The sequence below is a fragment of the Danio rerio genome, chromosome 16, assembly GCF_052040795.2.
Source record: "Danio rerio strain M-AB ecotype USA chromosome 16, GRCz13ab, whole genome shotgun sequence".
NCBI lineage: Eukaryota > Metazoa > Chordata > Actinopteri > Cypriniformes > Danionidae > Danio > Danio rerio.
In genome coordinates, this window is record NC_141036.1 from 51,126,407 (window position 1) to 51,142,527 (window position 16,121).

At 34.6% G+C, this 16,121-nt stretch overlaps 1 protein-coding gene and 1 long non-coding RNA gene across 8 annotated transcripts in view; one reads left to right on the forward strand and one right to left on the reverse strand.

Annotated features, from left to right (window-relative positions):
• Positions 1–63: 63 nt before the first annotated feature.
• LOC147840414 (uncharacterized) lies at positions 64–3,496 on the forward strand. Its single transcript, XR_015512260.1, has 2 exons — positions 64–2,074; positions 2,109–3,496. It is a non-coding gene; the product is annotated as an uncharacterized LOC147840414 (long non-coding RNA).
• rgl2 (ral guanine nucleotide dissociation stimulator-like 2) overlaps positions 1,790–16,121 on the reverse strand; it is a 64,833-nt gene continuing 50,501 nt past the window's right edge. For 6 of the 7 annotated variants that reach the window (NM_001446832.1, NM_001446831.1, XM_087286223.1 and 3 more), the window contains 4 exon segments: positions 1,790–7,521; positions 10,583–10,697; positions 10,880–11,107; positions 13,269–13,362. In NM_001446832.1, the coding sequence (NP_001433761.1) occupies positions 7,340–7,521; positions 10,583–10,697; positions 10,880–11,107; positions 13,269–13,362 (619 nt within the window). In that variant the 3' untranslated portion in view covers positions 1,790–7,339. 7 annotated transcript variants of the gene reach the window in all.

The following is a 16,121-nucleotide window of genomic DNA, read 5'->3' on the forward strand; positions in this document are numbered from 1 at the left end:
AATCCCCCAGAAGAGATTTTTTGGGAATTATGTTAAAAAATGTCTTGTAGAATTTTTTTTTTTCACTCAAAATGTGTTGCTTTATTACTTGAGACTATAATTACATTTAGCAATATATGTTGAACAGTATGAGCCCCCAAAAGAAGCCTGAACTAATAAATTAATAACAAATAAATTGACTAGTATAAAAATAATGTTTGCTTTTTGTTCAAACTTCTTATTTAAAAGTATTTTTGGGGTGAAATTAATTATTTCCTGTTCAATCCACTTACATTTGTAAAAACTAATAAGTTAACTTGCCTCATTCATACTAGCAGCGACTTTGTGTCTGCCTGTCGCTCTGGGTGGCGATCTGCTGCAAACAGCAGTGTAGGTCTAGAGCACAGAGAATACAACTAGCCCATGAGCGAGCTGAAAAAGGATCATGTGAGCTCTACTGGTGCTCCTATTGGCAGTCATTTAAGAAAGTCGCTCTTTATTTGCATAAAGTTGAAGGATTCTCAACTTTGCCAAATTGCTCGACATGCCCACTTGGGCAATAAAGGTTGCTGTCGCTCGGTAAAGTAGATAGGATACAGCTGCAGATATGCACATCAATACAGCATAACAATAACTGATATTACAGTACTGTGATGGTTGGGTTTAGATTTGGGGTAGGGGTAGACGTTAATAAAATACAATTAATGGGAATTTTAATAAATATTATAAATAATTCTTGTTAACTTCCAGCCACAATCGTATCCGATCTAGCAAAACAATCCTGACACTCGCGTAGGCAGTAAAGTCTAGATAGGATATGCAGCCGTCTGGAAGTGCGATATACACATCAATATAGCAGCATTTTTTATGACACTGTATAACAATAATTCATAATTTTACAGTACTGTGACGGTTGGGTTTAGGGTTGGGGTAGGGGTAGATGCTAAAAAATACAATTTATAGAGTAATTTAATAAATAATACTAGGTACAACTTTGATTTTTACAGTACTGTGATGGTTGGGTTTAGGGTTGGCTTAGGGGTAGATGTTAAAAAAACTACAATTTATTGGGTAGTTTAATAAATAAAATTAATAATATTCCGTATAACACCTGTTTTTCGTTATTGTGACGGCTGGGTTTAGGGTAGGGGTAAATGTTAATAAAATAGAAATAAATGGGAAATTTAATAAATAATAAATCAGTTTCATTAACTTCCGTAGCTGTATCTGATCTAGCAACAACCCGCGTAGGCTACTGGACGTCGTTCACTCTCCGTTGAAATGAACAGTCGCTCGTCATTTTGCTGCTGCGACTTGTGAAAATAAGGCTTTTATTCCTTCCATGTTGTTGCCAATATTTTTTAAAGTGTATTAAAACTTAAAATTTAGGGTTTTAATTACTTTTTAGAAGTTTTAATATTATTAAAGATTACTTAATGTGTAATCTCTAATTAATTTGTTTATTTAATTCTAATAATTAAAGCTATTTCAAAATGTTTTAATTTTATTCCTGCAAAAATAATACAAAAAACACAATAAATAATAATGAGATTAATCATTTCTGACTATTTATATACTCAACTGATTAAGATTTACAGTAACATCCAAAACGGCTTTGCATAAAACATCATTTTAAGACTAAGATTTTTGTAAAGTTTTGAGATCATGAAATGTTTTAAAGTCAGTATAAAGCTGCCTATTTGTTCCTTTCTTGAGTGCAGTCTCTGTAAACTTTACCAATCCTTATCCAGAAATCATGAATGTGACATAAATGTAAGGTAATAAAATCATGAATAAAGTCTAACAGCTGTCAGTTGTATCAAAATTAAAGTTTATTACAAGAACTGGAGGTATGTAGTGCATAAACGTGTCAGAATACAGATCTGACGGAACAGGACAGAAGCTGCAACATGCTTTTCACAACACACCAGAACAACAATCACACAAGAGCACCTGATAATAAGGCACAAGTGACCAAAAAAACAAAAAAATAAAGCTATGATCGGAACAGGACACTAGCTTACTACAGTCCTTACTCGCTGCACACATCCCATACTGTTCCTTTTAAAGTCGAATTACCATTTGTTTCACATTAGTATGCTACATTTTTCCAGTTTTCCTGCGTCCAGTTATCATTTTGAAAAATGCATATGGCCAGATAATATATGCAGCATTAGCGAGTGTAGTTTGAGCCCAGCTAACAGGGAACATTCTCAGAACGTTATGGCAATGCAGTCTTAAAGGTATGAACAAACTTTAATTGAATGTTCAGTTTTTTTTCCAATAGGAATTTTAAAAAAGGCGTTATTATAAGACAACCAAACCAACCAGCTATGTCAACTACAACAATATAAACCTTGATTTGAAGCAAATAAGTGTATATATAAAGCAAAAATACTGTGAATTCTGTGGCTTTAGTTAATTAATAATTAAACAACTACTATGCAAATAAAATAGTTGAATTAAAAATGTTGGAATGTTCTGGTATTTTACGTTTTGTTAGTTTAGTAGTAAATTCGTACAAGTACAGTCGATTTTAAAAAGGAGGCGTGGCACCCAACGCCACCCCTAATCCCAACCGTCATTGGATGAGATTAGGTTGGTTTTTCCGATTCATAAATCGTCTTCATTAAGGCATTATTATAAGGCAACCAAACCAGCTATCAGAACTACAACAGTATAAACTTTCATTTGAAGCAAGAAGTGTATATATTACGCAAAAATACTGTGAATTTACTGGCTTTAGAAAATTATTAATTAAACAACGACTATTCGAATGAAATAATTTAATTAAAAATGTAGGAATATGCCGGTGACATGTTATTTAAAGTTTACTGGATCTATAAAAACTATATATTGTACTGGTAATGCAAAATATGCATGGTGGATGGAGAACATTTCCTTTTGATTGATGTGTTTTTTTCTGTATAGCATTATGGGTAATGTAGTTTTTTTCTCCAGTATAATAAGATTATTTATTGTGAAGCGGTAATGCTCGCCTAAAGTTATGAACAAACATTCCCTCCAGTAATTGAATGTTAAGTGTCTTTTCAGCCTGATCTCAAAAGAAAACGTAAGTATTTTACGTTTTGTCAGTTAATTCACACAAGTTCAGTCGTACGAAAATGTACAATTGTAAAAAGGAGGTGTTGCACCCAACCCCACCCATAAATCCATCATTGGATGATGAGCAAATCGTAATTAACTATATGAAATAGATTGTACGAATTTGTACGAATTGGCCACTAAATCAAAAAGTTACGAATTGCCATGAGATTGCTTTGGTTTTGGTTTTGCTATAGATTTAAAAAGGACTTCATTAAGGTGTTATTACAGATGACTGTATCTATACAAACTATAAATTGCGATGACAATGCAAAATATACATGGTGGACGGAGATAAAGATTTTTTTTTCTGAACAGCATTATGGGTAATGTAGTTTTTCTTCAGCTATGATATAAGATAATTTAAAGTAAAGTGACGGCTTCAACAAAAGCAGACACAATCACTTAACAACCTCAGAGCTCACACCAGGTCTGACAATAGTTTAAAAAAATTGTATTAAATAATTAAATTAAATTAACTATGGAGAAAATGAATAGAGTTTTTACTTTCCAAATCTGACTTTTGCACCCCATAATGTTCTCAGAATATTCATGGAATGGTTCCTTCCTGGAAATATTTTAGATGTTCATTTTTAAAACATTTGCTTGGAAAATGTTCTAAAATAATATTGCCATAATAGTTGCAAAATGATAAAATAGATCCCTAAAATCAAAGTTCTGCCATTATTTGCTCGTCTCAGTGCCAAATCTCTCCAAATCAAGGTTTTCTGTTGAACATAAAGAAGATATTTTGAAGGATGTTGGAAGCCTGTTTGCATTTGCACTCTATAGCATTTTAAAAATTATGTCTACCGGTTTCCAACATTCCTCAAAATTTAAGAAGATCCTCAAAAGAAAAAAACTTAAATACAAGTAAACTTCATTTTTGGTTGAAATTAATGTTAAAACTGGATGTATACACAAATAATAATTTTATGACAAAGGGATAGTTACAAAACTAAAAATTCTGTCATCATTTACTGACCTTTTACCTCCAAACCTTCCTTTCTTTCTTTCTTTCTTTCTTTCTCGTCTATCAAATCTGATCTTTAATTGGCATTTCACATTGGATTCAAGTCAGGTGATTGGCTGGGCTATTTTACAGCTGGATTTTCTTTCTCTGAAAGCATTAGATAGTTTCCTTGGCTGTGTTTTAGATTATTGTCTTGCTGAAACAACCACCCAGGTTTCATCTTCATTCTGCTAATGGTAGATGTTGGACTGAAGCAGCTAATATTCAGAGGGTTGCTGAATAATAGTGAGACTTCAGCTGCTGTCTGGGCTTTCACTGCCTTTCCTAACCTCCCTTTCTTCATGTGTTCAATACTTTTGAACTGAGTGGTTCATTTTATTACGCATAACTAAGTTTGTAAACAAAATAGATTTATTTTTTGCCTATATGGATTTTTTTGGTTGTTACCAACATCCAGGGAAAGTTTCAAGTCAACGTCACCTTAAGAAATACGTTTTCTGAAAATGGTGACGTAATCAATACTTATTTTCCCTGCTCTAGCTTCTTTAACGTTCAATAGAACAAAGGAACCACTTAAGGATGAGTAAATAGTGAGTAAATTAACATTTTGGAGTGAACTATCCCTTTAAGGTCAAGGTTAGCAAAGCATTCAGCAACCTGTTTTGCTAGCTGGGGTAGTGTGCTATTCCGAACACGCTGAAATGAACAGTAAACCCCTCTTCCTTGCTGTGAGCTCTGGTGTGCCTGTTCTCCCAGAGACATCAACGGCACACCAGAGCGCAAGGTTCATCAGGGTACCAGCTTGACCATTCAAGCATTACTAGCTTTTATCAGTACAAAAATAATGTCACAGGCACAGCTTTGTTGCAGTTTTTTTTAAAGGAGTCTATTTGGTTTTGAAAAATTGCCAGTAGACCTGCAGTTCAACCCACTGTTGGCTCTGTCCCAAAACCTAGTAAAGCTACCTACATAGAAAGCACTTTAAGGCATTATAGGTGCTCCCCACACAGAAACTGCTTGGAATTTTAGGTTGTATGATTATCTCGCCCTCTCATGTCTGCTTTTTTTAGCCTAATTGGCTGATTAAATGGTGAGCTGATTTTTTTTGTTATTGTTATTTTTGGGTCTAATTTAAGAGTTGACCGTGTTGGAGGGTCTGTTTCAATTAGTATGCTTAATTAGGTTTTAGAAAAGAGCCTCAGACGTTAGCATGAGCATAATTAATCCTGTTTATAAGTTTAAAGAGAAAGCGCATGAGTTTGCATACTTGGTGAGGACACTGGCGAGCGGCAGTGTTTTTCAGTATCTTTCTGCCCACTCAGAGCAGCTCAGTGTTTGAAATGTTCCACAGGTGTAAGAGTACCTTCTGTGAGTGTTGAGTGTAGCTGCTCTGTCTCTGTTTGGTGCTCATTAAGGCCAGACACTGCAGGCAAATACACTGTTAAAGTCCTGTGAACCAGAAGAGTCGCTGCAGACTTTTATCATGTAAGTATTTATGACATATTTTCAATTGATTAGCATTATGATGCATTTCCAACTGAAATTGAATATTAAGTATATATAGTCGAAGTGAATTAATAGCCCCCCTAAGAAATGTTTGCAAATCAGCCCATATTTAAAGAGCCCATATTAAACATTGAAATAGGGTCATATCCTGGTTGTAAGGGTCTCCAACAACAGTCTAATATGCATGCAAGGTCAAAAAACACTTTCATGGTCTTATAATCTGCATTTATTATTACCTAATTATCCCAGCGACTCCCGTATGAATCGTCCAGTGATTCAATTGTTCCCAAACCCCTCCTTAGCGCGAAGCTAATCTGCACTGATTGGACCGATGACAGTCTGTTGCGATTGGTCGACTCCCTTCAGTGAGAGAGTGAAATGCACAACAGCTAATCAGCAATATAAAAGTAATCACAGTTCATACTCGCTCGATAGTGTAGGCGTGGATTTTAGCTGCCAGTGGGTCAATGTAAATACAGACGATGGACTTGAAAATACCGACAACTAACTATTTTATTGAGCAAAAACTCCAAAAACAGTTGAGATCTTCTAGCTTGTCTCACTCTGCTCTTTTCACAGACACACACACACATATTGCCCTCGTCCTTGCGCGCACACACACACACACACACTTAACCCTCCGCCGGACGACAACGCGCGCGCATACACACACACACACCTCCGGACGACAGCGCGCGCACACACACGCACACACACACTACCCTCCTCCATCGAGCTCCGTAAACAAAGCAGCACGCGTCGCGTTTTTAACGTGGCTTTGCACGCGATATGAGAATAAAGCCAGTTAACCTGATACAGTACACACGGTTACAAGTAACAAATCACAACTAAATACATTTGCAAGCTAGAGTAAACGAAGCAACTTTAATCGCACGTACTTACACTTGAGAAATGGAGGAAGAAACCCATACTGACATGTTACTCTTTACTGATCCTTCCTTTAACAAACGCCGATGAAGTATTCTTTTTAGCATGTAGTTTCCAGTAGTTTCCAACTGCTTGGCTATAATGCTGAGGTTTCATCTTTGGGTAGAGACTCAATAATATCGATCTGCAGTGTGACTTCAATCGACCGGCATGTTTGTGTGTGTGTGTTTGTGGGTGTGTGTGTCTGGGTTTCTGTGTTAGAGGGCGGGGACGCAGGTTTCAAATCTCCCGGGTTTGCTCGTGCACGTGAATAACTTGGTTTCGTTAGTACGTCATGGCGAAACACCTAATGACTCGGTATCAAGGCGACTCGTTTGAAGCACTATGAGTCGACTCTTTTATAGATGAATCAACCGTTTTAAACACTGTACACTAACAGATTTAAGCCTTAGCTGGATACTTCACTTCACTTAGAGCTGTGTTATAAACTACATGGAAGGGCATTTTCCAAAACCCATAATATGGGCTCTTTAATGAATTTAAATGTTAATTTTTTGACCCTATTCACCTGCAGTGTCTTGCCTTATTAATGCAGTTCTGTGACCAATAATCTGTAACCAATGGACTTCAGCTTTAGAGGTAGACGGGGGAGTCCTGGAAATGCTGACATCAGCTAAAAGGTACTTGAAATTCATTATGGATTTATGAAATGCAAAAATAGTGCAACATTTAGCAGTAACTAACATCTTAGAGCCATTAAAACCAAGCTTTCACTCAAATTACTAATGTTGGGACTATATTTGGGTCAATTGTACACTGTTTTTGTCTCAGGGCTCTGAATGACATATTTGATGTCTTTTCTGTGGCCTTGAATGTCCTGTTTTTGTGTTAAAACAGCGTGCGCACTAGTCTCCTGCCCTTGGCTTTGATTCGAGGGAAGGTCGCGCTGGTTTCATTGCCGAGATTTGGAGAACCTGTCGGTGTGTTTCCTCCTCGTCTCCGCAACAGGAAGTCCACACTGGCTGAAGACATGGCGTAGAAGACGTTTCCTGTTGGAGGTATTATTAACTCTGCAGAGGAAGAAATGAAACCCAACAGAAAAGGTCACACAAGTGTTAACAATTTTGTTTAAGCAGTTAAAAGATTGTTAAAATGTATATATTTCTTAAAATATATATTTTAGATACATGAACTTATATTAAATAAGCAATGAATTTAAACATAATTAATGCAAAAATATCTATATTTATATTATAATTTGTATAAAATAATCAGAAAACGTTTTTGGTATTTTTTTTGTTTTTGTATTTTTTCTTATGCTTACTAAGGCTGCAGTTATTTAATTAAAAACTGTAAAAAAATAATATTTTAATTTATATATTAGGTCCCACTTTATATAAAGTGTCCTTAACATCTATGTGCTTGCATCAAAAAATAAATACATCGTACTTACTGTGTTCATAATGTATTTGAGAACACTTGTGGTGCTCGTGAGTTGGGATAGGGGGTAGGGTTATGGACAGGTTTGGTGGTATGGGTAGGTTTAAGGGAGGGTCAACAGTGTATTTACTTACAGAAGTTAATTACAGATGTAATTACATACAGGTATTTAATTAAGCATAAGTACACAGTAAATACATGTATTTACACAATTAATACACTGTAACAAATTATTAATTTCTGTGTAAGTACATATTAGTTAAGGACACTTAATATAAAGTGGGACCATATATTATATTAAAATATTATATAGTAGAATAATTAAATAACATTAAATTAAAACTGAATAACTTAATTCTAACAAAATTATAACACAATGCTATATTGTAAATAAAACTATATAGTTACTATGTATTAAATGTACCCAAATTAAATTAAATATAAATATATCAGTAAGATTTATTTGAAATATTAAGTCTTATGCTCATTAATGCTCCCAAAATGGTCATAAACACAAGTCGAGTTAAATTTTAAAATATTAAATTGGTGAATAATTAAATAACATTAAAATAAATTATAATTAATATTAATTGTATACAAATTATAGTTACACTTAACAACTATAGATGTAAGTAACTGTAACTATAATTTGTATACATTTAATACATAGTTACTATACAGTTATAGTTACAATATAGTGTTATAATTTTGTTATGATGAATTAAGTTGTTTAATTATAATTTAATGTTATTTAATTTTTTAACTATATTTTGAACAATTTGAGGTTATTAAGGCTGCAATTATTTGATTAAAAATAAAGTAATATTGTGTTTTATATATTATATTAAAATATTATAGTTGAATAAATAAATGACATTAAATTATAATTAAATAACTTTTAATTAAGTACAATTAAAATATAACAATTAAAACTATATTGTAACTAAAATTTTATAGAAACTTGATATTAAATGTATACAAATTAAATTAAATATAAATATATCGGTATTTGTTTATATATATATATATATATATATATATATATATATATATATATATATATATATATATATATATATATATATATGTATATATATATTAGTCTTATGCTCATTTAGTTTAGTTAAATATTAAAATATTATATAGTTGAATCATTAAATAACTTAAAATTAATAATTAAATTACTTATTATTAAATTATTATTATTATTATCCTAGCGAGCTAGCTCTCTGCAATTCTTACATGGTCACCCACTGAAAATAAGCAGGGCTGCGCACAGTCAGTACGTGAATAGGAGACCACATGGGAACGCTAGGTTGCTGCTAGAAGTTGTGCTAGTTAGCGCAGCAGGGGGCACTTAACCGGCAGTCTGTGTGGGCCCAAATGCCCCAGTATAGTGACGAGGACTCTTTGCTGCTCAGTGAGTGCTGTCTTTTGGATGAGATGTTAAACCGAGGTGCTGACTTTCTGTGGTCGTTAAAAATCTCACAAAGTCCTTCGAAAAATAGTAGCGGTCTAACCCCTGGCCAAATTTGCCCACTGGACTCTGTCCATCAAGGCCTCCTAATCACCTTCAAATTATAATTGGCTTCATCACTTGGTCTCCTCTCCACCAATCAGCTGGTGTGTGGTGTGTAGTCTGGCACATTATGGCTGCCATTGTGTCATCCAGGAGAATGCTGCACACTGGTGGTGGATGAGGAGATTCCCCTCTCAAAAAATGTATAAAGCGCTTTGAAAGGCCAGAAAAGCGCTGTATAAATTTAAGGTGCTATTATTGTTGTTATTATTATTATTATTAATAATAATATATGTTTAATATATGAGTTAATATGTGGTTATAGTTACATTTTACTATTAGTTTTAAATCATTTAGTTTTAATTATTTTTGAATTATAGTTTAATTTGAACAATTTGGGAGCTTTATTGAGCATCAGACTTAATATGTCAAAACAATCGTACTGATATATCTATATTTAATGTAACTTGGACACATTTAATAAACATTTTTATATAGTTTAATTAAATATAAATATATCAGCAAGATTCGATTGAAATATTATTATTGAAATAAATATTGCAGAGTTCTACACAATTCATTCATGTTGTCCCAACACAAATCGATTAAGTTAACGTAACACATTTAAGTGGATTGAACATAAAATAATTAAGTAAAAAAAGTCCAGATTTGTGTTGTTTTAGCTCATTTTAAATACGTAGATTAAAAAAGCAGCAAAGGCTTTTTTAATGTGTGTTTAAATAGTTTTAAATGTAATTTATTTGCAGTGTATTTTATGATAGTGCATTTTAATTTTAATATCTTTTAAAAATTAAACTTAAATATCGTTAACTTATCAATTCTGATTTTGACGTATTCTTCGATTATTAGTTTAAAAGAAAATTAGCTTGAACTTTGTTTTTAAAAACATTTTCTAACATTATAATTGTATTTACTGTCACTTTTTATCAATTCAATGTATCCTTGCTGAATAACAGCCAGCATTTCTTCACCAATATACTCTAATATACTCAAATTTGATTGAAATTTTCTCTGTGATTGATATTGACTATTAAGTTAATAATGTCACAATGCCCACTCATCACTCTCAGATGATCATTTCTCATTTTAGAAAGTGATTCAAAAAAAAAAAAAAAAATCACTGTATGGCATGAAAAATGTGTCCTCATCACCTTTCCCCTCAGGCAGCAGCTGGATCAGCTCATATTTGGAGGCTTCTTGAGCGTTCTGGTTGTGCTTCTCTAATGCAGAACTGATTACAGTGGGTGTTTTATCATTACTGGTAACCTGAGGCAGCACAAAATAATAAAAAAACATTAGAACAAAGAGAGACAGCATCCATATTGAACAAGGGCGGACATGAAACTGTCTGATGTAACCCTGGACTGCTGCTGTGAAATACAGCAGACTTAAAGCCCTAAAGTGCTGCAGTTTTTGCTCTCTTTAATGGATGTTGTTTGTTGGTTTACCAGAATGCTGCGGTATAAGTTGCCGTCGTGCAAATCCATCCGTATCCTGACGATTCTCATATCAGGCCCCGCCTCTGGTTTGCTATTGGTCGGGTTGTTGCCACAGGAGACAGAGCGGCGATGTGATTTGACAGCTGTAGTGGGTGTGGTCAGGATTGAGGGCGTGGAATCATTGGATGGCGGTGACGAATCAACGTCCAGACAGGAAACGGATGGGGATTTCACATGCTGAAGTAGAGTTATTATGAAAATGAAGACCGTATTAGTTCACTCGCAAATGAATATTATATAAACATATTTTTTAATAAAAGAATAAGACCTTTACTGTAGATTACATGTAGCAATTAACCAGTCCACGAACCTGATATATGAGCCATCTCACACGTGTAGCAGTGGCTGTATATCGGCACTGGTGGGAGGTGTACATTGGCTTCAGGCTGCAGGCCGAGTGCCTTAGGGTGTACTCACACTATGTACATTTGCCTTGAACCAGGCCAAAGCACGATTGTCCCTCCTCCCTTCTCCCCCGACGGCCTGCACTCACATTGCATTCGCGCCTGAGCACGCTTATGTCATAGATGATGCGCTGTTCAGTTTAGCGCTCCTCCTCAGCACCGTCATTAGTCATTTGGAATGCAGCGACACATAGTCAAAATATTTCAGCCAATAGATCAGCCACTTTTGACGCACATAAACAATCAGAAAGTCCCCGTGCTGAGACAATTAAGAGGTTTGCTAAAGGTGCATCTGACGTGCAGTGAAGGGTTTGCGTCTTTAATAATCCATGACAGTTTGTGTTCATTGAACAGTAAGTATGATTAATAAATACATATAAAGCAGTCCCTTAAAAGTCACAACTCGTCTTCAGTTTCGGGCTGAGCCCAAGTGAACTGCGCTCTGGCACACCTCTTCCAACCGGGCCAGGGCCGGCCAACTGAACCGCGCCTGAGCCCATTTCAGAGCACTCAAACGATCCGGGAAACGGGCCTGGGCACGGTTTGGATAGCATAGTGTGAGTGCGCCCTGAGTGTCCCACCAGTGATGATAACGGCCGTATCGCACTGCTACGAGTGTGATATTGCATTTATACAACAGTTTCTTGGCATAAACGTGTATAAAAACAGAAATCAAACACGAAGAGTCTCAAAAATCCTTTTGTAAGAGGAACTACTTTTTTCTGCCATTCGTGAGAGCAGCAGAAGCCATTACAAACTCACCAGCGTCACTTTAGAGCTAGTGTTTGAATGATTCTCTAGCGTAATGTCTAAAGTGATGACAAAACACGTGATTTTGCTTACATTTTAAGATTATAAGGCTGAACGGCATGAAATACCGTCAGTATACAGAAATTTCACAGTATTTTTCTGTTGCAATCAAGAGATCACAATAATTAACCCCGAAAAAGCCAAAGCAAAGCAAACGCTGCCAAATTACTATGGTATAGGGTTGTCGCGATACCATTAATTCATCTTACGATACTATACCAGCTGAAGTGTCACCATACCAAGTAGTATTGCGATATTGTAATTCATAAATTAAATTATAAAGAAAATTAAAAAATACTATAAAATGACTCTGGCAATGCAGTGGGCAGTAGGTAGTGCTGGCACCTCACAGCAAGAAGGTCACCGGTTCGAGCCTCGGCCGGTTCAGTTGGTGTTTCTGTGTGGAGTTTGCATGTTCTCCCTGCGTTTGCGTGGGTTTCCTCCGGGTGCTCCGGTTTCCCTCATCCAAAGACATGCGGTACAGGTGAATTGGGTAAGCTAAATTGTCCATAGTGTATGTATGTGTGTGAATGAGTGTGCATGGGTTTCCCAGTGATGGATTGCAGCTGAAAGGGCATCTGCTGCGTAAAACATATGCTGGATAAGTTGGCGGTTAATTCTGCTGTGGCGACACCAGATTATTAAAGGGACTAAGCAGAAAAGAAATTGAATGAATGAATAAATGTAATGACACTAATGGTTGGAAGCATGTAAACATTCAAAAGAAAAATCTACATTTTAGATTAATAGAGAAAAAAAGACTATTATTTATAATAATAAAATATTCAGCAAGTCTATTACATAACACTAATCTAAAATTTAATAGCTCATTTATTATAAAATACTCATTTTCTAAGAATTCAAATCATAGAAAATTGTCCTTTGAACAGTTTAAATTAAACCAAACCTCCATCTGCTACTGTAAATACAGTAAAAGAGCTGCATAAAGGGCACACTATAAAACTGTATTGTACAGTAGATCAACTGAAAATAAAATAAAAAAACACTTAAAACCACAATAAAGATCTTTTATTGGTTCTCAAAAAAATAAATCTCTCCTAATTTGCTGATAACACTTTAAAAGCGGAGCCATTACTGCGCTGTAATCAAAATAAAGCTCTTACCTTGCAAAGCTTGGAGAGCAGCTGATTGACAGGAGATGGAAAGTCAAATATGCCATCAGCATCCATTGTCGTATTGGCAACAGCTGAGAGAGTGCTGAAAACAGGACAATACACAATCTTTTACAAACCCTATATGCTGTCAGAGGCATATGACACTGATTCCCTGTGAATAGACTGTGACTCAGAGTGTAAATACACAACTCTATAACTTTGAAGTCCCAAACTCTAAACTACAGACGATAAGAGCGTCTTTGTGCTGCTGGAAAACTTTGTTTTATTGAAGGCGAGCAGCATGCTCAAGCTTAAAAGCTCATGAAAGAAACATCTGTGTGTGGCCGTTGGAGACTGAACTTGATCCTCAAAATAGCCAACAGGAAACACTGTCATTTCAAACAGTTTATAGAACAAAAAAACGAGCTTAAGATAAATTTTGCAGAAAATATGGATCATAATATTGATAAAGTTGGAACTGGCAGCAATTGACTTTTGTGGTATTTTTTCCTGCTTTTGAAGGCAGTGGCTATCGAACATTTTTCAAAATATCTTCTTTTTTGTTTTTTAGCTGCAACTTTTTTTTTTTTTTGCCAAGAAAAAGCAAAGCTGGGTTGAAATCACATTGATGATGATTATTATTAAGCTGCAAAAAAATGCCTTTCATACTTCATCACAAGAGTTTTTGTCTTCTTTTTCGTAAATATCTTAGAATGAGTAAATCAAGAAGCATTTTTCTAAACAAGTCTTGTTTTCAGAAATAATATGTCAAAACTAAGTTAGTTTTTCCTTTAAAAATGTCGGTACCTAGCTCTCTGCAAGATGTGCCCACTGAAGCTGCACCTGGTCAGTACCTGGATGGGAGACCACATGGGAAAGCTAGGTTGCTGCCAGATGTGGTGTAAGTGAAACCAGCAGGGAGTGCTCAACTTGCAGTCTGTTTGGGTCCTAACACCCCAGTATATAGAAAGGGGCTCTATACTGCTCAGTGAGATGAAATGTTAAACCGAGGTCCTGACTCTCTGTGGTCGATATAAATCCCTGGATGTTCTTCGAAAAAGAGTAGATGTTTAACCCTGGCATTGTGGACAAATCTGTCCATTATGGCCTCCTAACCATCCCCATATGATAATTGGCTTCATCATTCAATGTGAGTGCTGGACATTGGTGGTGGATGGGGAAATTCCCCCCAAAAAATGTAAAAAGCACTTTGAGTGTAAAGAAAAGCGCTATATAAATGTAAGGAATTATTATTATTAAAGTAATCTGTTAATGTTGTAGGGAAAATAAACTTATTTCAAAGCGACAACATGAAAAACATTCAAATAAATGGAGTCTAATAATATTGACTCCATATTAATTTTCAATATTTCAATATTAATATATATCTCCATATTAATTTTCAATATTTTCAATATTGAATATTGAAAAGGATTAAAAACTTTTTTTTATTTCACCCAAAATAAAAATAAAAATAGGCTTCCTTGTGAAATAAATAATCTTGTTTTTAGTCTAAATGTCTAAAAATTGTTAAAGCATGAAGCATTTTTAGACAAGTAAAAAGTATTTTGTTTTTAGAAATAATGTCAAAATGAAAAGAGTTTTTCCTTTTAACAAGCTAAATAATCTGCCGATGGAGTGAAATAAACTTATTTCAAAACTAAAACATGGAAAATATTCAAAGCAGTGGGGTCTTATAATATTGACCCTAAAAATGATTAAAAACAGCATTTATTCTACCCAGCATAAAAGAAATATGACATCCTACTTAAGAAAAAATATAATAGAAAATATTGTGAAAATGTCCTTGATCTGATAAGCATCACCTATGAAAATAAATAAACATTTCACTGGAGGGCTAATCATTCTGCCTTCAGCTGTATAATAAATAATTATTATATGAGAGCTATTTTCATTTAAGGCTTAGCATATGACTAGTTTCTCCTCAAGCTAAACCACAGCATCAGTATGTGCAGTAAAAAATCTTAATATTTTGTACAATTTGATAAACATTTCCCTTGATAAGTTTATATTGAAGAGATGGGAATGAATACATCCTTTAATCCTAAATATTCCAACAGAACAAAACTGTTTGTGAGTTAGGAAATATTTCTTTAGGTATGACTTTACTTTATAAGACATAATATTTATTTTGAGGTGGCACAATGGCTTAGTGGTTAACACTGTCGCCTCACAGTCAGAAGGTTGCTTGTTTGAGTCCTGCTGGGTCAGTGGGTATTTCTGTGTGGAGTTTGCATGTTCTCCCCATCCTCCAGGTGCTCCGGTTACCCCCACAGTCCAAAGTCATGCACTATACAGTAGGTGAATTGAATGAACTAAATTGGTTGTAGCGTATGTGTGTGTGTGAATGTGTCAGAATAGTCGGCAGTTCATTCCACTGTGGTGACCCCTGATAAATAAAGGGGCTATGCCAAAGGAAAATAAATGAATAAATTATATTTATTTCTTTTTTTACACAACTAATTTCTAGCATGCAGCATGTTTAATTTAGATGAACTACTTTTGATATCAAAAGCTAAACTATTTATAGAAAATATGAATATAATAATTGCTTTATTAAAAATGTTTCTTTCATACATATTTCAGACTTAATGTCTAAGGAATTTGTGCTTGTAGCTTGATTAAATGATGATAAATTAAAGGAGACTAAAATTCTCTTCTTCCTTGTGAAATTTGTTACCTAAGATATGAATTTGGGTGTTTATTTATTTACTTTTCTCCCCTTTCTTCTTTAAATCAAACATTTTTATTATTTTGTTAGCTTAAATAAGTTTAAATTTGGAAAAAATACATGAAAAATGTAAAAATCCAGCTCTACTTCGGCACTTGTAAACACTATGA